Here is a 24,051-nt window from a genome sequence, read left to right as displayed (position 1 = left end):
GGGATTCAACCGTGGGATTTGGCAAAGATGATTCTTTCTGATCAGAGTTACACCAATCCACTGCTACACATGTACAGAATAATCTAGCATCAAAGCTGCCAGGATTGTATTTCCCAGCATTTCTGGGTCCTGAGCAGCAGAATACTGGCTGCTTCCTGGATTTCTAATACCAGTGGTTCTTTCCCTTGGCTAGGGCAGGCGATACTGTTTGTTCTGATCCTACTAAGTTGAGATCTGAATTATCAGAACATGTCTTACCTCCCTTTCAGATCCCATTGCTACAATGGGAGGGGACAGGGAATCACCTCTGTCATTGTAATTACGCTGCATCAAAGAGACTGGCTGGTCTGAGACTAAGGCACTGCAAGGCCGTGACCAGGCAAAAATACAGAGGCAAAAATCAAGGACTTCTATTGCTTGTAACTGGTGTCAGCTGTGTCTTTGGTAGAAATCTGCCTTCCCATTCCTCTGCTGCACCACTCTGTAAGCTTAGGCCCGTAAGTCAAAAGCCAGGCAAGGACAGAGCACAGCGTGGTACATCCATCTGCTGGAAGCCAAAGGCTCTCTGAAGCTCTCAGTCTCAATGAGTAGAAAGGCATAAGGTCCCTCCCTCCCATCCCCAGCATGGCAGAGCAACGTGCTTTGCGATCTATTTGACAACTCACAAGGATATTACCTATCGAAGTGCTAGTGTCTTTGATGCCTTAACTGTTCAGGCAGGACATGCTAAATATCATCTTGCAGAAACTTCTGATGTCTACAGGGAGCAAGACCCCTTCTTGACCTTTTCTCTTGCTATTTTGCTGGTTTTGTTCTGTGCTTCTCAGAGCTGCTCCTCCATTCCAGATGCACAAAAGAGGTCAAACTAGCAAAGGTGGCTTGTGCCAAAGGCTTTGGCTTCTACCAAGAGACACTTTAAAAGGAAGATATTTGTGCTTGTGACATAGAGCAAAGAGGGACAATATGTCTTTCACTCCAATTGATTTACCCACCAACCTTCTACGCAAACAAGGATAAAAGCAGCATTTCAGTCTGTATTACAGCAGATGGGCTCTGCATGCAGCACAAGAGAAATAGCTTTAAAAAAGATTGAACCAGCCCCAAGATCTGGAGAGGGCGGGGGAATCAGAAGGCTCTTTTATATCATGATGCTTGAAGACAGCATTTACTTAAAATGCATCTTAGTTAAGATACTTATCAAAGGCTTGAAGGAGAGGGGACATGCCAAACAAGGAGAAACTTAGAAAATTAGTCAGTTGAACTAATCCTTTTAGGAAGGGTTTTTTTTTTCTCCCTTCCTGCTCCTTGTAGAAAGCTGGGATGGGATTACTGGTTCCAGGTAGGAGGATTGAAGGTATGCCACACAGCTGTATCTTTTAAAAGCAGCATGAAATTAATGCCATTAAGCCAAGGCCACTCCTGTTGTCCAAAGGGCACACATAGCTCTGAAGTGTTTCTCCTCTCATGGTCACTGACCTTTTACATACCACAGCCCAGAGAGGCCAAGCTATTAATTTACAAATCAGATGTTGGTGAATGAATACCAACATCCCCAAATGTACTCATCATAGTGAATGCAACCTCTGATCTCCTCCCTGAGAATTAAAAAAAAAAAAAAAAAGTTCAACTTCATCTAAGTGTCAGGTGGCTGGAAGAAAAGAATTCTTTCAGATGGAGTTTATTGATCTTCCAAAAATGGAGCCTTCAGTTTAAATTAAAACCAAAGAGATTTCTTCAAAACACCACCACCAAAAAAAAGCCCCAACAACCTTCAAGATCGAAAAATTCAATAAAGCAAGGATAAAGTCCAAGGCAAATGGAGAAGATTAAACTGAGACTTTACCATCAAGTTGGATTGTAAGAGGAAACAAATTGAAAAGCAGGCTAATTACAAACTCCTAATTTTGTCTCCTATGTACTTAAATTTTATTGCATGCTCATCTGTAACAAGAAATATATAAAAGAAGGCCAAAGTCAATACCAAACAACCAGCTATAGCTGGATGCATTCTTTGTTTATGCAGTTGAGCAATAAATTTGACAAAGCAGAAATTTTATTTGGACATGCTAATTTTGTTTTTTTCTGCAACATCTTTGATATGCAAATGTTAAGAAGGATCCAGCTAGGTACTGAAGTTTAGACTGTTCCCTCCCTTCTTCATCCACAGGAAAGGACACTAAAATGTGGATTTGAACACCCCTAAATGACTCCAAATCAACTGCTGTGTTTTACTGACCTAGCAAGGCTTTCTTTAGGAACATGGGTCACTCGGAATCAATCCCAATTATGTCAGCTAGGCACTCAACTCTAGGGATGTCACTGAGCCTTTGTTTGGACACAGTCAATGCAAAGGTGCCAAGTTAGTCTGTTTTTCCACACTAATGCATTCAGACAAGTTAGATGGATTTTCCTACTTTGGCACCTACTCATAAGGCAGTCTTTTGGATGGCTCACTTTTCATAATCAAGTAATACAAGTGAAAATCGTTCATTTGGAAGTGTTTCATTTGTATTTCTAAACCTCTAAACGTTTTCCACAAAAACCATAGCAGAAAGAAGGCATCAGAAGTTTCTATAAGGTGACTTCCAGCAAAGCCTTCAAGAGCAGTCTATGAGTGTCCAAACAGATCCCATAATACATTCATGTCATCAGGGAGATGGCAGGGAAGGATATTGGCCCAAGTTACTGATGTGACAAACTCTAAGAGTTGCACAGAGCTCCTACCATTTAGCAGACAGATGTATCATGCCACACTAATCATGGAGTGTGATATTGCAGGCCTGGAGGACTGGGAAATCACCCCAAAAATAGACTTAGCATTGGGTTTTCAAAGAGCAAGTGAAAGAACAGAGAATGACTTGCTTTGAAATGCTCACATTACAATCTTTGATTGGGATGCAGAGCTGCCTTTAATGTACAACTTTATCTTTGCACTGAAGTTTTATTTTATCAATTAAACTAAACATTAAACATTTCAAAAAAATAAAAAATAAAAACTAGATTAAATCATCTGCTTACTTAATCTGCTTTTCTCTCCTTGGGAATGGTCACATATAAAACACAGTAACAAAGGAAGAAGCTTAGCCTTTAGGGCAAGTATAGACCATCCTTGCATTTCTAATGCTGAGAATATTAACAGTATATTACATGGCAGCTGTTGTTACATGAAAAAAAGGTCAAAGAAAGTGCTCAGTAGTACTCTGTTGCAAAGTATGTAGTAGACAGAGAAGGGACAGAAATGAAAAATTAGATGCTCAAGTTATCTGTCAAACAACTGAGACAGAATCATCGCGTGCTGGGAAACCATGAAATACAACATGGAAAAGTCCCACCCAGGCTTTCTGATGAAAGAAGAGTACGAAGGGGCACAGTCTGGGTGCAGTTTGCATTTTGTGCTACTCTGACTTCATCTTGGCTTCACAAATATTTGAAAAAATCAACACAGGGCCCACTCAAGACAAACTCCACGGATACAATGAGATGAATGGCAGACACAAGACAAGCTTTACCACACCCTCATCCTCCTGGCTCTGAACAGGTAACCATTCTCTGAAGAAGTCAAACAGTCATGTATTGAAAAAGTCTTGGGCACTGTCTCAAGCACCCAAGAGATGACGACAATGTTAAGCTAGGTAATGGTGCCATCTCGTGGTAATAATAAAGATGACGCTGGATCGACCACTTTTTTAGTAGTATGCTGCAGCCGTTGTGGCCATTAAAGACAACACATTAAAACAGATACCTCCTAATTTCTCCGTGTTGTCTAGGTTTTACAGTGCACGTTCACCATTAAGACACCCACAAGTACAAACGAATCTTGTGATGATTTCAATGACAGGTCATAGCAGCCAGGAAATGCTAACCCGTAACGGTCAGCGTGATCGTAACTGGAACTGCATCTCTGATGATGTTCAGGCTTCTAACAGGAATTTGAAAAACTGAAAATCTCACTGAAAGGTCAAGAAGAATGAATCAAGGTCAGGAAAATCTGCCTCACAGAGACAGATCCAAAACCAAGTGTTGTTCACCGATGTCATGATGGGACCACAAGGTATCTATCCCCACATTGAAAGAATCTTGATAGTACCAGAGCCATAGCTCAGCATTAAACAGAAAAGCAAAATCCATCATAGGAGACTAAACCAAAATTAATTCAGACTAAAATATTCGTGTGTACTTCTAAACATGAAACTTTAGAACAACTTGCCAAGGAATGTGGCAGATTTCCCACTGCCCAACATTTGAAAATCAAAACTGTCACATCAAAACAATCTTTCTAAGAAGATGGGTTTTTTCAACCAAAACCAATGATTTTTGATACAGCAACCATGCATGAAATTGTCTGGCTTACATTATGTGAAACATCATGACAGATTAACGTAAGGAAATTTCTAGCTTTAAAATCCATATGTTTACTTTTCTTGAGAGCAATTCAAATACTTTATTTAGTTGGCACACACCCACCCAGACACTGCTAACACTAATGTTGATGTCTAACATCTTACTTGTAGACCAGACTTAAGTGTCTATGTTTGTAAGAACAATAGGTACAAATTTCCTTTCAGCAGATCTGCCATCTCTCTCACGCACACACACTTACCTCCTTGTCTCCTAAGCAGAAATACCACTGTGTCAAGCCACAACCACCAGAGAGTAGATTAAGAAAAAGATTAAATCCAAGGTTTTGAAAACTTAACTCCAAAAACTGGAATGCTTTTTCAAGCCACTGCCAACTTTTCCAGCACTCTGAAACCATCCTACCCTTGAGTAAATGCAGTTTTCTTTTAAATAAAAGAACTTTCACTGTGAGAGAGAGATGTTTGTGCTGTTGGTTTTCTTTTTTTCTATTATGTTCTGTTAAGACAGTGATGATTCTGGATCTGTTTCTGATCCAGACCGTCTTTAGGATTCTTGTGATCTCACTAAGCACTTCAGACTGCCAAGAACGAGTTGCAGGTCCAAGCTTCTAAATTAATCAGATACCTTAAAGCACTAATATAACCAAAAAAAAAAAGAAAAAAAGAAAGAAAATCAATATTCAGATTAATTGTTCTGTAAGTTAGCATTTCTGAAAAAATATGGAGCAAGCCTGTGTCTTCCTGCAACCAGGAAGCCCAGGAGCTTCGTACTGTTAAGTAGGACCTCAGAACTCCTGGCTCTGGTTCTTTACTGGATATAGCTAATGAGCAAATGTCTGTATCCTCTTAATCTACTGTTTCTGCTCGGTGTGTTTCATTTGCCAGGCAGGGCAGATGAACTGAATGTAGAACATCCCTAATTGTCACAAGTTTTGATTAGAAGGATGATGTGATCACTTTCTTTGATTAGAAAGTACCAAGCCATCTGCCAACACCATCTCATCAAATGCACCTTTGCTTAATTCTATAATATGCCCAGTTGCCATCGTGAGCATTTTTGATGAAAAAGCATTACTTAAAAAACAAAAAGCTAAACATAATCAAGGAAGACAACTCTTACACAGAGGAAAGAAGCAACTTTCCTGTGAGAAGAGCCAGTAATGTGCTGTTGATGCAGCCAGTGGACCACTGGATAATAGACAGCTGAAACAGAAATTCTGTTTGGGGATGTTGAAAAATTGCTCTTTTTTCCTCTGACTCAGAGCGTCCCCAGATATAGAATGAATTTAATCAAATTAAGTGTCTGTCCTTTCCACACACAGTACCTTATCCATCTTCTTTATTGTAATACAAATTTATACAGTTTCCTGGGGCCTTCTTGGATAAAAGTCTGTTGAAAGACTTAAATCAGATTAAACTTCTCAATAGTCCCCACTTGCTGGAACAACTCCAGTTTACCTTCCCCTGACATTTGTAATATAGGCTGTTATGTGCAAATTAGACATGAGGCTAGTTTGCTAGGCTACTGTAACTCCAGAATCAACTTTCATGAGGAAAGATATAATAATTTTCTATCATACTTAGGAGCAACTAGTATTGCAATTCTTCACAAATACTGTATTTAAAAAAAAAAAAAAAAAAAAAAGGTATGTATTTAACCATACATTCAGTAAGAATATAGCCTGGTGCACAGAAGGACACACAGTTTCTAGCAGTCTTTATACCACACCCTTTGCGACTTGATGAATCAACAACCTGAAGATCAACTATAAAGTTAGTCCTAAATGCATTCTCTTTGAGACAAGAGAACCATAGCAACATGATTAAGGCTGGCACGCAATTCAGTGTTTTAATTCTCTTGGCAAAAACTTGTAAGTTCCAATTATAGCATTTTTTAAATTTTTTTTTTTTTTAAGAGATGCCTACAAAGGTCTGATTTTGATGTGTCTCAGGCATATGGTTTACTGAGCAGCTCAGCAAGGGAGGAGCTACTTGGATACATGAACAAACACTATGTTAAATCACGACCTTAAACAAAAACAGGGTGACAGGGCTATGTGTGAGAAATTATGCCATACAGGGGGAAAAATATACATCCCCTACAGTGTACCTACAATGCCTGCCTACAGAACTGTCTCCCTGGAAATGCTGGATTAGTTTCTGGAAAGAAATAACTACCTCTCCTTGTTCCAAGGCACCCACTTAAGAATTACAGGCTGCTGGATCTATTCAGATTCATCAAGACCCTACTGCTGTTCACCATTGATCCCACCTCTGCAAAGCCTTCTCTACCACTGGACTAAAGATCTTTTCCTTAAGAGTTTCACCTGTAACCATTAATACAGCATTCAACATTTAGACATTCCCCACTAAAAAAAAAAATTCTGGTACAGAACCAGCTTGTGGTGAAAGAACAAAATTTCTTTACCAAGCCATAACATGAGTAATCTAGTGAAGTATGTTATACTTCCAAGTTAATTAAATGCAAAACATTAGGAAAGAGCCTACAGGAAATAAAATGTGTATAAAATAATAAAATATGTAATCTACAAAAAGGTCAGCACCCTGAACTTACACATAGAATGATCACAGTGCTATTATTCAATTTAAAGGCAGTTTAAGGCCTGTAGCTTGCTCACTCTTCTTCTCCGTACCAAACTTTTTCAGCATTAATGGAGTTTGTATGCCATCCTGTTCACCACAGGGTTTAAGGCAGATTTTTCTGCTAGAAAATCTCAAATGAAAGCAATTCAAGATCAATTGTTTGCTTTGAAAGGAAGGTTACAGCTGTCATTCTGATACCAATGTGTGTTGTGGTATCTCTCTTCCATAATGCGGGATGTGGTTTCCATAGAAATATCTTCTTACATCAGTATCCACAAGCCCTCCAACTATTCCCTTTTGGACATCTCATGCAACCCAATAATATCTTTTCAGAGCAGAGAAATAACTAGGCTCAACTACTACTTAATTACTTGGTGAGATGAAAAAGAAAAGGACAATTAGCAAACAAAAGCTTTATTTAAAACAAAACACAAGATGGCGAACATGTGTCTTGCAAAAAATTATATCTTACCTGAAGAAATCTCTCCAGCATTACAGATTATGAACAGTCAATTACAATTTTTAAGACCATATGGAGATTTTGCTGATTTCTGAAAGTGCGATTATGGTATAACTCTAAATTGTTTGGTGGCCTTGCCTCCAACTAAGCCTGCTTTTCTTCTGAATCCTTTGCATTGCTGAGTATTGCCTGCACCTTGCTCTAAGTCCTCTTGTTCAGGACCCTGTGAGTTTAGAGTCCATGCTGCTGCTGTGTCATCTTTTTTTTCTGTGGCATCTCCTGCCACTTTCCCAACACCAGGAATGTATTCAACGCCCTGAAATTAGAACCAAGACAGAGTGAACACCAAATTATACAAAACCAACATAAACAGTGACTTGATGCTAATATAAAATGTCTCTGTCAACCAAGGCCACCATAAACATGCAAGGCAAGAAACTTAGCTGCATTGTTTGTATAGAACAGCTTCATTCCTGCTGCTCTGCCTGAGTTCCCAGAAGTGTCAGCATAAAGAAAACTGGGAGTACACGGAGCCTTGATCTGGCTGGGTGGGCTCTGAAGCCATGACCACAGCACAGAATGCAAGAGCGTGCACCACAGGGGCCAGTGCTGTCATAGCTCCCCCAGGAGACCCATGTCTGAAGAAAACAAACTGATTTAATTGTGTGGCAACCAAAATGTGCTGGGGAAACAACCCCTACAGCTCTTTGTTTTGCTTCCACTCGTCTCTCCTTTTTCTTTATTACTTGAAAAAGCTTCATTACTGTGATTTGTTTTTTCAAATACATGTAGCCCTAACTAGGTTTAAGCTTCATTCAAACCTCTCAGCCTGTTTTAGGCCTCCATCCTGCAAAAAGCTAAGCACAGTCATATCTGCAGCTCAGTAGTGGAATAAAATAATTAGGACTGTAAGAAGCTTGGCTTACTCATTCTAAAGGTGTCACACTCAAGTCCCTGTATAGGCACAGAAAAAAATCAGGGTTCAGTTCAGAAAGCCATTGCATACACAAACCTTGGAATTCGCTGTATGCCAGCTTAGTTACCATTCCCTTACCTCAGTAAGGATCAAACTAAAACATTTAGTGAAAACTATCCTGTACACTTTAGCCTCTCAAACTACTATAGCTCTATGAATCAATTATATATATATGTATACAAACTACTATAGCTCTATGAATCAATTATATATATATGTATATATATTATATAGCTATGATTACCTACATAAACCTATGGGTCAGTAGAAAAAACACCTATAGCTGTCTGTGATAGTGTCTCATATTTAAATGGCACTACTTCAGTAAAAAGCAAAAAGGCCACCAATGAAAAAGTAAGTCATAAAATAGCAAATTAGTCACTGTACCTTATATATCTGATCCACATCTGATTGTCTGGGTTTAGTGGTTTGAGTAGTCTCCATACAAGAGCCCACTTCAGCCTCTGGAGAAATGGGGTGAATAGTTTTGCCCCAGAAAGAGATTAAAAAGAAAAAAATGTTAGCAGACTTCCACAGCAACTTTCATTTAAAAAACACACCAGAAAAAGCCACATAAAGGCTACCTTCAACCCCTCTTGCCTTGCTTTTGTTAATTAACCAAACCAGGGTGCCCAGTGACACTACCACAAAAGACTAAGGTGAACAACTATACTAGAAACAAAATGTCTCTGGGTTCTTAGTTTGGATGTTCTGCTAAATCCATTCATCTCTTACACCGAGAAAACCCATATCCCTTCCTCCCTTTCAGAAAAGGCAGATACTCTGACCAATTCAGGTAAAGGATTAAAAGTAATCATGTGAAATTTATTTTAATTCTTGCTCGGTCTGCTTATTTTTTGCATTAGCTTCACATTTACATGCTTTATGTATATTACTAAACTACTTCAAAACAGCTTAGGTCCCTGCCTGGTAGATTTAGAAACTAGGATAATATCATGTTAAATGATTTCTGTTCCTCCAATTGCCTCAGAAGAGAAATGTCACTGTGTTCCTGTTACTGAGACTATTTGGTAGAAATAAATATCTCCATTTTTCAAACAATAAGAATTAATTCAGAATGAACGATTGCAGCCATGTATGACAGCATGCTAAAGAGCTTTATTTTTATAGATATATGTATACATGCAGACAGAAATATGTGTGCATATATATGTCTATGTATCTGTGCACACCCAAATTGAAGTATCAGTTGCAGTAAGCAGAGTGCTGCAGTTTACCTGTACTGCCACTAGATGCAGCCACACAACCTTGCAAAATTTAAAATTCTGACCTCAGGGTTATAGAAACCTTTTTTAGAATATCTATGATTGCAGAATTCTTACAACATTAATAGTATTCAATCCTGAGTACTGGGGGAAAAACATGTAATATGAGCAGAATTTTCAATTTTTCTTCTCAAAATTTTTGTTCCAAAACAAAGCATTGCAAATGTCGATGGGGATCTAAGAAATCAGAGCAAAATAAGACTTGTCTATTTTCATGGTTGTTGCCATAGATCCAGATTGAAGCTGACAATATTGAATTACATTGTGTTTCGCTTTCTACATAACAGAGCGAGGAGGAATGAAGCACTATGTTCCCAAGTGACCCCCTAAAGATAGAATCATAGAATCACAGAATAGTTTGGGTTGGAAGGGACCTTTAAAGGTCATCTAGTCCAAACCCCCTGCAATGAGCAGGGACATCTTCAACTAGATCATGCTGCTCAACGCTCTGTCCAACCTGACCTTGAATGTTTCCAGGGATGGGGCATCTACCACACCTCTGGGCAACCTGTTCCAGTGTTTCACCACCCTTATTGTAAAAATTTTTTTCCTTATATCTAGTCTAAATCTACCCTCTTTTAGTTTAAAACCACTACTCCTTGTCCTATCACAACAGGTCCTGCTAAAAAGTTTTTCCCCATGTCTCTTACAGGCCCTCCTAGGGGGCCTGTAAGAGAGATGGGGACCCCTGGAAGGTCGCTATAAGGTCTCCCCAGAGCCTTCTCTTCTCTGGGCTGGACACACCAACGCTCTCAGCCTGTCCTCACAGGGGAGGTGCTCCAGCCCCCTGAGCATCTTCATGGCCTCCTCTGGACACACTCCAACAGGTCCATGTCTTTCCTGTGCTGAGGACCCCAGAGCTGGACGCAGCACTGCAGGTGGGGTCTCACGAGAGCGGAGTAGAGGGGGAGAATCCCCTCCCTCGACCTGCTGGACACATTTCTCTTCATGCAGCCCAGGACACGGTTGGATTTCTGGGCTGTGAGTGCACATTGCTGGCTCATAGTCAGTTTTCCATCCACTAATACCCCCAAGTCCTTCTCCACAGGGCTGCTCTCAATCCCTTCATTCCCCAGCCTGTACTGATACCAGGGATTGCCCCAACCCATGTGCAGGACCTTGCACTTGGCCTTGCTGAACTTCACGAGGTTCACACAGGCCTGCTTCTCGAGCTTGGCCAGGTCCCTCTCATGGCATCTCATCCCTCAGGCATGCCAACTGCACCACTCAGCTTGGTGTCAACTGCAGACTTGCAGAAGATCTAAATGACTTTGTGCGTATGGAACACGTAAGCGCACAACTCCAGTGGTTTCCATTCTATGCCACATCATTTTCCTCTCTGTGTCTCTGGAAACACAAGCTTCTCTTTACGTGTATGGTAAGCAGCACACTAGGTCAGATGATAAAGGATTCCTGCACTCAGAAAATGTTTCTGCTTTATCTACTGTGAACAGATAGCATGAAGCCCTGGAAAATTCTCTTGTTATTTCCTCACCAGCTATCAGACAGAGCTATGCAAGAGTAATGCTGCCTTTAGCACAAAGCAAAACCAGGGGAACTCTCCCCTAGTAAATTCTAGCAGGCATTATCTGTCCTGTACTCTCCCTTCATATTTCCCTGGGTGCATAATATGCCCAGTACTGGGATAATACAAGCACAAGAAGCACACATAGATTCCATATGTAAAATCGATATAATAAATGTATTACACACTGTTTTAAATACTGGTTTTTAGTGGGTTGATTTTCCACTGAAGATGGATGAACTAAAGCCTGTTAAGCACATTCAGTGTAAAGGAAAGTGATGCCCAGTGAGCTGTGCACCAGAGTGGAGAACATAATTTAAAATGCAGGTTTTTATTATGTATTTTAGTGCCAAATTCACTTGTTTCTGCTCCCTTCCACTATAAAGACCACACTGCAATTCACAATCCTTATAAATGTACAAAACCCCTCTTCCCCCATTTCTAGTTTATACTTTCCCTCCTTCCTCTTTTTGTAGATATGAGACATCTCATTTATGTGCAGAACTGGCCAAGGCAGTTCCCAGGCCTCACGTGTATTTTTACTGACAGCCACTATGGTGGAATTCTATTTACCCATGTTTTGGGTCATTTCTCTTTGTTTGTTTGTTGTTGTACAAGATGGCAAAAAGAAGAAAGAAAAAAGAAAGTGTACTCTCTTCCAGGATCCACTTTCTGTTTGGATCATAGTTCTCTTCAATTGCCATTAATAAACTGAACTTAGCAAGATGGATTAAAGGAAAGACCAACACCAGGTTTTGTTGGTTTAAAGCATGAGGAACATAAATATAATGGCTTCAGAGGAACCCAGCCTAGGGCTAAACTCTGACTTAACTCTCCTGTGGGGTACTGCAGACAAGATGAAACGCAATGTCTCAACTGAAGGTCCCCAAGCCAATACAAAGCAGGATAGATGTGGGAAGTCACGGGAGCAATTTGCTCTGCAGCACTCCTGGCTGCACTTCCAGAAAAAGGCAATGTGTGCCCTTCTTTTGGAACCTAATGCTTATCACAGCTTGTGTGCATGCAGCAGAGGAGCCTGTCTGGATCCCCAAGCCAGCTGAACAGATTACATCAACAAGATGCCCATATGAACTGTCAAAAGGTTTTCCTACTCTGTCGCTATCTTTTGTGAAGTAACTAGAAAATGCTCCCAGCAAGAAGGATTTACCCTGTAGGAGAGTATTCTGAATCTTCCAAAAGCCATAATGAAAATGTTTGTGTTTCCATCCAAGAATGGTATTGGCAGCAAATTGAAGGTAATTAAACACATTGCCCATTGGCCATACAAATTTCTTCTTTGTAATAATTTCAGGGAAACAAACCCCTCTCTATAACCCAGACATTGTGTTGTGCAACAGGAATTTTTGGGGCTAACTTCTACCCTGCTGTAAGTGCACTGCAATGGGAGTTACAGCAACTTTATGCCAAGATTGTGCTTTGTTCAGTATCTCTCAGATGCTCTGTAGTTCAATTTCATTACCTCATAATTTCTAAGAATTGTCCTGTTTACTGGGAAAAGACCAGTGAACTGGACTGCACACTCAGTAGTTTCTCAATGTGCAAACAACAGAGAAACCATCTATCTATTATCACTACCTAAGCCTTGATTTTATTTCTTATCTTTATATAACTAACATGGCCAAGTTCACACTGTTTATTTTAACTCACTTCCTGAAGGGGATGACTCCATCTGAATTTTTAACCAGATATTCACTCGCTGGCTCCAATCTCCTGGTGCTTCCACCTCCCACAGTCGCTTCTGCTCCTCGGGATAAGTCTGCAAGAATTTCTGGCAAACTGAACAGAAGAAACCAAGGGGTAAAAGCATGAATGAGTGAAAAGTACAGTGGATGAGGGAGTGTATTCTATCCCAGAAATGCTCTCAGACCTACTTCCATTAGTTCCTTTGGAAATCTTTTCTTCTCTCTTCTCATCTTCTTTTTTTTTTCTTTTAGCCGGGGCTTTTAGGAAAAGTCTATGTGGAATGACCTGAACAGGCATGAGTGAATCCTGTTCATCTGCTTCCTTGTGAGTGCAGAAATACAGGACTTGAAATGACTTACTGAGCCACCTTCTTCTGGCACTGCATCACAGAACTATCTCCAGACATTTAGCAGGCTTTAGATTAACAGCAGTGTGGGTTTTTTCACCCTCACTACCCTGAAATAAAGGTGCTTCAGTATCTTCCAGCTTGAACCATTAAGAATGATACTCTAATTTCTATTTACAAATAAAACCTTTGTATTAGTTTGCTCTTGGGCCAATACCACCCTCCATTTTACTACTGCTACCCTATACTCCATTGCTTTTTTGGGTGTGGAAAACAGGAAATAGGAAGAACTAACAGAGGAATAACAGGAGTACCTGTGTCAGATATAGTGCCTTTAGAAAGCAGTCCCACTGATTCCTATCACTGTCAGTACACACCGAACATTAATATAATTTGGATAAACAATCAAATTTAAGTTTATGTTATCAAACTGAAATTTGCTGCTTTAGAGGTTTCCTGAGGATGTCTGCAGAGTCAAGAGGAGGCTTATGTTGTAGGACAAACAGTTCAAAAAATTTAAAGGGGATTTTTAAACTTTCCTTAACCACCATTCTGTCAGTTCCATCAGCTGTACTAAGACATCAATCTGTAAACAACAAAATTGTTTTCATGCTCTCCTCTGTCCATTGTAGTTCCTCATACTACAGAATGGGTAATTTATCTTCACATTCAGTTGAGTTTAACAATGAGATATTGAAACAAAAACCCTAATTCTGGTATGTAAACAGTTGCCTTACAGTAATGAGCATATTGCTGTCATTAATTTTATCCAAGGGTATCCAAACTAAATTAATCATTTCAATAAAAGCTACTGAAAGTAACACATATACCACAATAGAGATATCTGCTAAAATGCTTTTTACTTCTTTTGGGGCCTCTATAGCACATTAAATAACACGCTAGTGAAAACTGTGCACATTTAGTACAGAGTTTTAGAGTAAAAGTTTGCATTCTTTTGTCAAAGTATGAGATTGTGGCTCCAATGAAATTAAAAACAGGCAGCGACTTCAATATACCCAAAATGTAACTTACAGCATTAGTATTTTTATAAAAGTAAGGCTCAGAAAACCTAAATAGAACATGATACAAGTCAAATTTATTCACTGTAAGCTCTAAACCTAATTGAGATGAAAGCATAGTCTTGCAATATATCGCTAGCGTTAACACATAAACAATGCAGCTTTCTGATCCATAGTGTCTAAATCATTGATGCCTGCCATAGGAAAGATGGATATTACTGGGAGAAGAGAAAGAATGTTGTCAGTACTACTCCTTTCTGAATTTAGAAACTCCTGGAGTATGTTTGCATACATTGGGGTACATTTGTATACATTGAATGGCACATACCGACCGCAAGAAAGAACAGATAAAGTTTTGCTGACACTTACTAGGAAATGGCTGTAAAGTCATAAGTCAATAGAAACACCTCCCAAAAAATGATGGTAAAGACTGTATGCCATACAGAGAACAACTTTAAGACAAAATGCTTTTCTAAAGATAACAGTTTTATAAATAATGTAATCTGTAAATTTTACTAGTAAAACCAGAACTTCACAGAGAAGGTATATAACTACATAGTGATCTTTTAAAAGTGCCAAGTGTTCAAAGGCAGTCAATACAAAACAAGTACTGATGTGACTGGATGAATGAGCAGAGCCTAGGTATATGGCCTATTAAATCTAATTTCTTACAAATGCAGTATCTACAAGAGCATTACGTGCATAGTGTAGGCTTGACAACATCTTATGATTCTTTTCCCTCCGGTGTCAAATAAAATGTGTAAGTCACTGTCTAGGGCAATGACATAGTTCTATTTCTAAGACAGAATGAGATAATAATGCAAAATATTGAACAGGCAGTATGAGTTTTATGCTTCTTATTGCCTTACATAAATAATGGCCTACCTTTCTACAGGAAATTCCAGATGTCTCAAGGAAAGTAACCAGCTGCACGCTAACAACAGTTCAGTTCAGACAAGTGCACTGAACTCTTATACAGCTAAGAAAATCCTACCAAGACCATATTGAAATGCATACATTATACATGACCCTTACCTAACATTTCCACATCAAACGATTTACCTTGATACATGGCAGCAGAAATAGGGCAGCTGATCCCCAAGGCATCCTCAGCCATGAAAGACTGACAGAAATCATGCAGCATTTTCATCCCTAGGCCACCTCTTCTATACTTTCTCCGGACAAATATAGTATCCAAAACCGGCAGCATGTAACATTGACTGGTTGTACCATCACACAAGCTCCCTGAAAACAGACAGTAAAAAATACATGAATTTGAAAACAAAATCTGTATGGCTGCACTAACTAACTAACTGCTGTGTGATTCTAGCCACAAATACTGCCCTGATACCTTTCCACAGGCTATGAGGATCACCCCCAACTGCAGTGCATTTGCATAGACAGTAAAACACTTTCCAGAAGGAAGATTTGTGCCATCAAACTGAGAGGGTCTGCTTAACATGTGGTTTACAGGTCTCACCATAGTATTTTCCAGACTCCAAGTCTTCATAATTGGATCATCTAGGTACACAGGCAACATATATAGGAAAATTCACTGAAAAAACATAACTGGGCTATAGCCAGAGAGGTATAAATATTCTGAATGTAATCTCAGCATATTCCTTTAGCTTTTGGCTCTTCTGGTAAATCACCCCACAAACTCTTTTTATGAAATACACTGAACCACACAACGCAGTATGATCTAAACTCTCAGAAGGTCCAAGCTGCCTGATGCAGCTGGGCAGTAGAGAAGGCTTCCAGAGTAAACTCCCAATATTGTTTAAGTTAACAATTTCATAATGACTGCAGGGAGGAGAGGCTCTCTTGGCCTCTGCTCACATTGCTGTTGTGCTTTCCCAAATGGTATGATAATACTCTTAAGTATGAAACTTGACTGATCCCATCATTTACACCTCCTTTCTGACTTTTACTGGTCAGAAAGTTATACAACCCTTTTACTGCATATTCAGTCTTTGATCTCCTAGTTCAGTAAATTCCATAAACAACTGTACAAAAGAATATTTCTCTCTTTCAGTTATCTGTCAACACATACCCAGAAGTACTTTGTTGGTAAGACAACCACACAAAAAGTGTTGAGGTTGCGCCACCTGAAACTGGAAACAGATCCCTAACTGCTCACATTCGCAGTGACTCCGGGCCAGAGGAAGGGAAGTCCCTTCAGAAAACAGAGCAGAAGCTGGGTAGCCCCAACAACCCAACACGTAACAGGGAGGCAAATGACTTCCCAAAGAGGAAGAACCATGTCTGAGAAAGCACCGAGTAGAATCTAAGCGATAGGTAAACTCACGGCAGCAGCTCAGGTTCAACCTTACACTGCAGCACACGAAAGTCACACCTCTGTAGGAAGATGAGTATAGACATTAATTAAGGTATTTGGGTATAAAACCATAAACAACAGAGTGGTGCATTTTAAGAAAGCACTGCAAGTGCTCCTTTGTAAGTCACTTGGTTTCTACTGAGTGGTAATTTATCACACATGTATGTGCTTCTAGTCCATCACTTGAACTGCTACTATCAGTGTTAAACTAGGGTTTTGACTCAAGGACGGTCCTTGCTAATAAACACATCAAGTCTGTCACTTGAAATCACGGGGACATGACATAATGCTGTACATGTAGACAAAATACAGACTCAAGTATAAGCCTCCAAACTATTAAAACTCAGTTCTGGGTGAAAACTGTCAAAAAAAAATTAGAACCAAGGTATTTATTTTGCTATCACATATGGTAAACTCAAACTGGAGTCAAGATCAAGAACAGACATTCAGGGTCCAAAATTTTAATGTACACCCTAAACAACTTAGGGTCCTACTGAAGGAGGTACATTAGCAATTCACTGTAAAGCTTCTGTTCAGTGCAGAATACCATGAAAACAGAACCTCAAACTACTTGACAGCATAAGCATTCAACCCTGAAATGAATGGCCAACTACCTATATATAGGATAAGGTCACCATAGAAACATCTTGCTGATTTATTTTCATTTTTAGAAAATATTTATAAAGATTTTATGCTGTTTCTATCTGGGTACATGGCAGTTTAAATAGAAATAAATATCCAGGCCTTTATAACAGAAAAAGATTACATTTTCTTTGTTGCTTAAACCTCATTAAGACCTTCCCAGTTTTCTTTCTTACCACTTACTAGTGTACCACTCAATCTAGTTTTCAGTGTCTTGAGGCACTGTTTCACAGATCTCCTATTGAATGGCTGTTCCTAAATTCCAGTGCAAGGCTTACTTAATAGATCCTTTTTTCCTTTATCACATGCCCATAGTTATCTTAAACTGAGGTCTACTGCTGTTCCTTGAGTTGGTGTCTAGTACCTTTTGCTGATATTCCCCTGGCCTGGCTTTGATTACTCTCTTTTCTAGGATGTCAGTTCAGCAAAGCATACATGACTATGTTTAATTCTAGACCCTGATTTGTCAAGGCTGTAGCTCTCCACTTAGCAAGAATCCACATCACGCATACTCAGCCATACAACAAGAGTGTGTAGCTACATAACCAATCCATTCACATCCAGGCTTGGTCCTCCTCTGCTTAATCAAAGTGCATGCTTAACTTCAAACACATGTTCAAGCACATTGTTGGAAAAGGATGGCTTGCGGTGGTGTTTATAACCTTTCAATATTTGTAACACATGATGTGTAGTTACTCTTTTTTCATGAGCCAAAAAATTGAGTATATCCCCAGTCCCATTGTTAGCTGCCAGCCCAACAGAGATGTTGGATTCCAGCAGTGTTGCACCATACATTCTAAGAAAGGGACAAACTTTTCCTCATGAAGTCAATAGCTTTATGAATTCCTGCATGTTGCAAGTGTCCTTATAAGTTTATTATTATCTCATATAGTCTGTCTCCTATAAATTCTGATGAGACTGCTGTGCAGCCATCCCAGGAGCTGAGTGATTTATGTCTGTGCTCCTGATTTTGTGTTGAGAAGACGACAAAAACTTGTAGTGTCTAAAGGCACTGTAAATAAAGAAACCATGAAGCCATTCTTCACCTTGTCCTTGGGAAACATATTAAAGGAGTCATAGCCCACAGCCATTTGAAATAAAATAAACAAACAAACCAACCTTTGGAACAAAGGCCACTGTCTCCAGTTCCCATCCAATAGCAAAGAGGTTACCGTAAGCTAATGGTGGCCCAGAGGTGACCACTAGGCTCTCACACATTTCGTTCAGAGTTTTCTTTTGTTGTTGAAACACACAAACAGACTAAGTTTTGAGGTGAGTGAGGAGACAGGGAAAATAAGGGCATTGGCGATGGAGATGGAAGTATTCATACAGTCTGCCCTTTGAAAGCCTTTGATCTGCTTGGTTAGGTCACGAGTGCCAAATGACCAACTTATGAGCCAGCAAAATGGTAAACAGATATTACAAGGGCAGGAAAGCAGACAGCCATTAGCATTCCCAAAGAGCCACAAACCAGAAAAAAAAACAATCCAGTCCCCACATCCAACAGACCCAAACAAAACAAGGTTGTGCATACTGACTATTTCCCTGCTGAACAAGTTGGCTTGGCACACACATGTTTGGACAGGCCTTAAGCAGGCTGTGTGCTTGTGTAGAGGGTGGGGAATATTTCTGCTGAATAGAACCCAAGGTCAACCCATTGTGTGAGTTTGTATGTGAGAAGGGGAACAAAGGTTCTGGCTTCAATAAAATTAAATGAATTCATGTCTTGACTGGTATGTAGTCATTTAATTTTTATTACAGCCAGAACCTTCAGTCTGCCTCAGAAATGCACATTAAAAATATTATTGCTAGAAAACAGAGGGAGACAAAAGCAATTATCCAACAAGATTTCAGCTAATTGTCTGTCAGGTTAACTTCAATTCTGATTTAATATCTTTTTTTGTAAAAGAAATGTATGTAATCAGTGAAAAATAAAATCCTATTATCTTTTTAGAGATCTATTTCTGGAGAATACCACCTGGGCCACCAAAGTATTAAAAGAAATTTGCGAAGGCTTGTATGAAGAAAAGTGGCAAATGGATTTTGGCTTGGGTAGCAACTTCCAAAGACCATCTCTAAGGCTCAGGGGTAGGAAGAAGCAGAGACTGGGCCAGGGCTGCTTTGCTGCCTACCCTATATCAGCTTAGAGTTTTTGCAGCCAGGTGTTCCCAACTGTGATTTGTGGAGCATCTCTAAAGAATGAATGAGAATCCAACAATGCATTTACTCCTGGTTCAACTGCGTGTTTTACAGACTTCTCAGAGGACCCAATTTTGTTAAGTCTGGTTTGACTCACATCACAGAGAACACCATCTTTCTCCACACTTCTACTACTAAGATTTGACAAGAGGGACACAGAGAGCTTGGGAAGGGACAAGCTTTGACAATCTGACTCCTTTGCTTTTTGTACCGCAGATAGCTTGGTCCACAACTGGGCAGGTCCTATGTGTTATAGGAACAGCAATACATAACAGTAGAGGGAAAAAGCTGGATATAAAATGGAGTTTTGTTCTGTTTTATTCTTGAAGGGACTAAGACATTCCTGGCTCATAGCATCTTCCAACTTCCTTACTAATTTATTTGCATTATGAATCTTCTACATTCTCCTGACATTTATGTGAAGGTGGTAAAAGTCCATTTGCAGTAATTACTAGTCTTCAGTAAATAAAAAAGAAAAACTTTCAGGGGATTACATGGTCTTATTGCACAAAAAAATAGTGTCAGTAACCATGGCCATTAATCCTACATCACTACACAAAACACATTCTTTTTGAGGTTTTCACACAGATTTAGGGCATGCCAAGAAAAAAATCTGAAAGAAATACTTAAAAGAATGTAAAACAGATCTCAAAACCAAAGTATCTATATGAAGGCTTTCTGCAAAATATTTCATTTTCAGGTTGCTGTCTGCAAAGAAAGGGACAGTGAACTGTCATTTCCTGTTGTACCTTTAAGTAGCTACATTCAGTAAGGTCTAACTCCTCAGCTGTCTATTATGGAAGCCGCTGACATAGATAAAATTGGAGACATTTATCTTGACACGTGACAAAGTGTCTTATCAGCCTCATTAGTGGCTTAGTACTTCTCATCAATCTTTAGTATACCCAGTGGTAAATGCTGCATGCCTGTCATTGGACAGGAATAGGCACATACCAGAGAGGCTATGGTGATGATCTGTGTAGTCATGAATAAATTTTGTTTTAATAAAGGTGTCTAATGCTCACGAAAAGTGATAGCCTTGAAGAATGAGTCTTCTGTTTATCTACACAACAGGTGCAGGATGGTCAGTATCAGTAGTTGCCAAATTGTCTCAAAACCTTGACTTGCAGTTACTGCGTCTCTGAGCAAGGCGGGTGCTCAAGACCATCTGTCCCTCTTTAGCTAGACTATCAAAAGAGATCCAGCTAAGCATGTTCATAAGATGGATGGATGTGTGGAACTGGACCAAAATTACCAAGTTCACTTTGTACAGGCCACCTAGGAACTGGCAAATGGAAATTACTTTACAATATTGCCAAGACAGTTAATTGGAATCACTGAAGTCCACTGAAAATTTAGTTTGCAGAACAGCACACTAAATCTGTAGCAAAGATAGAACAGACTCTCTCCTCCTTGGTCACTGTTTCTATGATTCACTTAGATAACTTAAGTTTGAAATAGCCATGCTCCACAGATCTGTTCTGGCTTATTTGGTTCCACTGAAGCACGGTTTTTTGTCATACTGTAGATAATGAAAAATTCACAAATGAGAAATACAGTTGAATACAACATCAGCACGAGAGTCTCAATTACCTAGTGAAGAAAACAAAACTATAAAGAATAGCCAGGTAATTGCAGAGCATGGAAATAAAGGGAATCACATGATGGGCACAGAGGAAAATAAATTCTTTCTAGGACCAGAAGCTGTAACAGAAGCCCAGCACAATATAAAGTCCTGTACTTAAAACTGCCCTTACTAACTGTTCTGACCAGAACAATAAAAGGAAAAGGAACTTACGTTATGATAAAAAATAGAAAAGTTAAAAAAAAAAAAAATCTAAAACAACCATGTGAAAAGCCTGTTTTGGGCCTAATAAATCCATGGCTCTTCTAGAAAGTAGAGAGAATAGGATCAGCCAGAGCATGGCTGGTATGAAATTAAAGTCACAGAACTTCAGAAAGAGGAATTATTTTCTAAATGCATACAGCAAATAGCAAAAAGGGGCAAAAACAATCAACTTCAAGCTTCCCGAAAAGGCTTTGGCAAAAGACTACAGTAATTTGCAACACAGGCCAAAAACTAACAAATATAGCTGCCCAGAGAAGAAAACCACTGGCAACAAAAGACAGATGCTGACAGAGCTGGACTTGAAGAATTTGTATTTTATGTGGACCTGGTTTAAAACCAAACTGTGACTCTCAACTTACTCAGAAACAGTTTCAACTTGGCTAATACTCCACCCATAACAGACTACTGTGCAAATTTATTTTACTGAAGCATGAATCATTACAGCCCATACAAGTGTTCCTTTCCAAAAGCTTTGCTCACAAATATTTATGGACTTAAAGGAAAATGTACTATGGCAAATGAAGTGTTTGCCAATTACAAACCAGTTCATCTGCATATTCACAGACATACAAGATTCCTTTATCATAGACTGAGACTTGATTCATTGCTGATAGTACAGTAGCACTGTACCAGCACAGGGGTGTACAAGCTACACCTTAGTGCGAATAAGGATTTTGCACATGCCAAGGCAGCAGAAGAGCAGAACATCTCTTATTGTTGCTGGCCTTTGAGACTCTATCAGAGAAAGCACCTTCAGACTGTCCTTTGGAATCAAAAGCAATCCATATCTGTGCAGCTCTCAAGCTGCTTCTTATTCTCCCCTTTTGAACAGGTGGCTACAGATTACTGACTTGGACAATACATCTACCTCCAAAGATACCAACTTCTCTACATTCAAGCTGCTGGTATCAAGATGAGACCCACAAATCTTAAACACAGACTGGTAACAGCTCCTGCGTGGGGGTACGTACACAACTGCATACCTGGAGTTATTCTAATGAAGCTTTTTCCACTATAGACTGGTTAATAGCAATGTACCTGCGTTAATACAAACTCTCTATTTAATAAAAGACCTTCACTAAAGCTTACACTGGTGCAAATATCCCTCAAGAACCAAAATACATTTTGTTTGTTTTCTATGCTAGTTAATCAATTAATGATGAAATCAATTAATTGTCATCCTTTAAACTGGGAGTACCACAACTGGATAAAGCATTCCAGGACTGATCTAGTGCATGCACCTTCCTCTACACAACCCAGGCTTACGCATCCAAGGATATTGCCACTTCTCACCACCAGCCACTCCTATTACTCCAGTTTTCCACTGTGAACTGTACTCCATTTTTCAGATATCATTCTTTCCAGGATGCAGTCATCCATTCTGTGGGTAGGCCCTGCATTCTTTGTTCCTAGATGTACAACCTTCTACTTGGCTGCGTTAAAGCCTATTTTATTGGAATAATCCAGTACCTCAGATCACTCAGTGTAACTGAGAATAGAGTTTGGAACCATCATGTTTCAATGAAAATAATATGGATGGCTTCCAAATTCAGGGAAGGTTTGTTCCCCAGATTCATTCTGAGAGAGATTTGATATAAAAATGTAAATGAGAACCAGGATTATTTACACTGAAAGATAAACAAAAGGATTACATTTCTAGCTATTGGGAACCAATGGAAATGTGTCTCTGAAATGACCTTACCTTTCATCTTGACCGAGTAAAAGGCAACAGCCTCGCCATTTCTCCAGAGTATCTTGGCACACTCGGTGGCAGAGTGAGGTAGAAAGAACGCATCATTAGCTGAACTCCCTTCCAGCATTCCAAAAATAATGTAGTTCAGAACAAAGAGGACAATCCTTTCTCCGAATGTCTGGACCTTAGAGAACAAACAAAACCAGACCAAAGAAAAATGAAACAGAGAACAGTATTTTGCATTTCATAAAAGGCTTCAAAATTAAAAGGGCCTGGGAAGGAGTAGGTCAGGAAACATGTACACTTAATTTGGGGAAAATACCTCATGATTTGGTTCAGATAGAATAACAAAACCAGTTTTTCCCAGTGTTCCACCCTTTATCCAGAGGGCATAGAATAATTTAGTAACAATTTATAAAGCTTGACATACCTCCTGTTGTCACAGAGAGGAAATCTAAAGCAACAGGAAAAGAAGTATCTTGATCATAGTCACAGCAAACTAGTCACAGATTTGGAAACAGGATCAAAGCAACCTAATCCTACCCAAAAGTGAAATAAAGGTAGGATTCACTGTGTTATTCTGGTCACCTCTCCCCTATTACCTGTTTTGCCACAGCATCAAAGAACTTCAGTGGGTCAGGACCCTACTGAGGTAGACATTGTACAAAACAGAATAAATACAGGCTGTCCCAAGCAGTTTATAATCTAGGTGTAACATGAACAATTAGTTTTTATGCTGTGCTTCTTACTAGACAACCAACAGGACAGAGAGATGGAGGAATATAAAGGAACAACATCATACTGGTCATCAATGTAAAAAGTGGTGCCAACAGGCTTTATATGAATGCTGAAAAAGAAAGTTATTGTTTCCACAGATAATGACAATTTACCTCTTAGCAATGAGCTAGAAGGGGCAAGTTTTCTATTTTCAGATATTTTTTCATTCTCTGTTGATACAGCAGAAGCTTGAAATTCTGAAGGCCTGTTCTTCTGCTCCAAGTTCTATCTTGCAATGATTTGTACCTCAAAATCCCTTCAGTTCAGTTACCCAC

At 39.4% G+C, this 24,051-nt stretch overlaps 1 protein-coding gene across 2 annotated transcripts in view; it reads right to left on the bottom strand.

The window, feature by feature from the left end:
• Positions 1 to 7,360: 7,360 nt before the first annotated feature.
• Positions 7,361 to 24,051, bottom strand: part of LOC141948128 (protein FAM169B-like) — a 40,964-nt gene continuing 24,273 nt past the window's right edge. The window contains exons 5-9 of one of the 2 annotated variants that reach the window (XM_074880192.1): positions 23,009 to 23,183; positions 15,341 to 15,523; positions 12,878 to 13,006; positions 8,786 to 8,862; positions 7,361 to 7,738 (exon numbers count right to left, since the gene is read on the bottom strand). In XM_074880192.1, coding sequence (XP_074736293.1) covers positions 7,526 to 7,738; positions 8,786 to 8,862; positions 12,878 to 13,006; positions 15,341 to 15,523; positions 23,009 to 23,183 — 777 coding nt within the window. In that variant the 3' untranslated portion in view covers positions 7,361 to 7,525. The remainder of the gene's footprint in view (positions 7,739 to 8,785; positions 8,863 to 12,877; positions 13,007 to 15,340; positions 15,524 to 23,008; positions 23,184 to 24,051) is intronic. The other variant, XM_074880193.1, reaches the window with a different exon arrangement.

The sequence above is a fragment of the Strix uralensis genome, chromosome 11 (genome assembly GCF_047716275.1).
Source record: "Strix uralensis isolate ZFMK-TIS-50842 chromosome 11, bStrUra1, whole genome shotgun sequence".
Lineage (NCBI taxonomy): Eukaryota > Metazoa > Chordata > Aves > Strigiformes > Strigidae > Strix > Strix uralensis.
The sequence above is the reverse complement of the archived record's forward strand: the minus strand, read 5'-3'. Positions and strand labels throughout refer to the sequence as shown.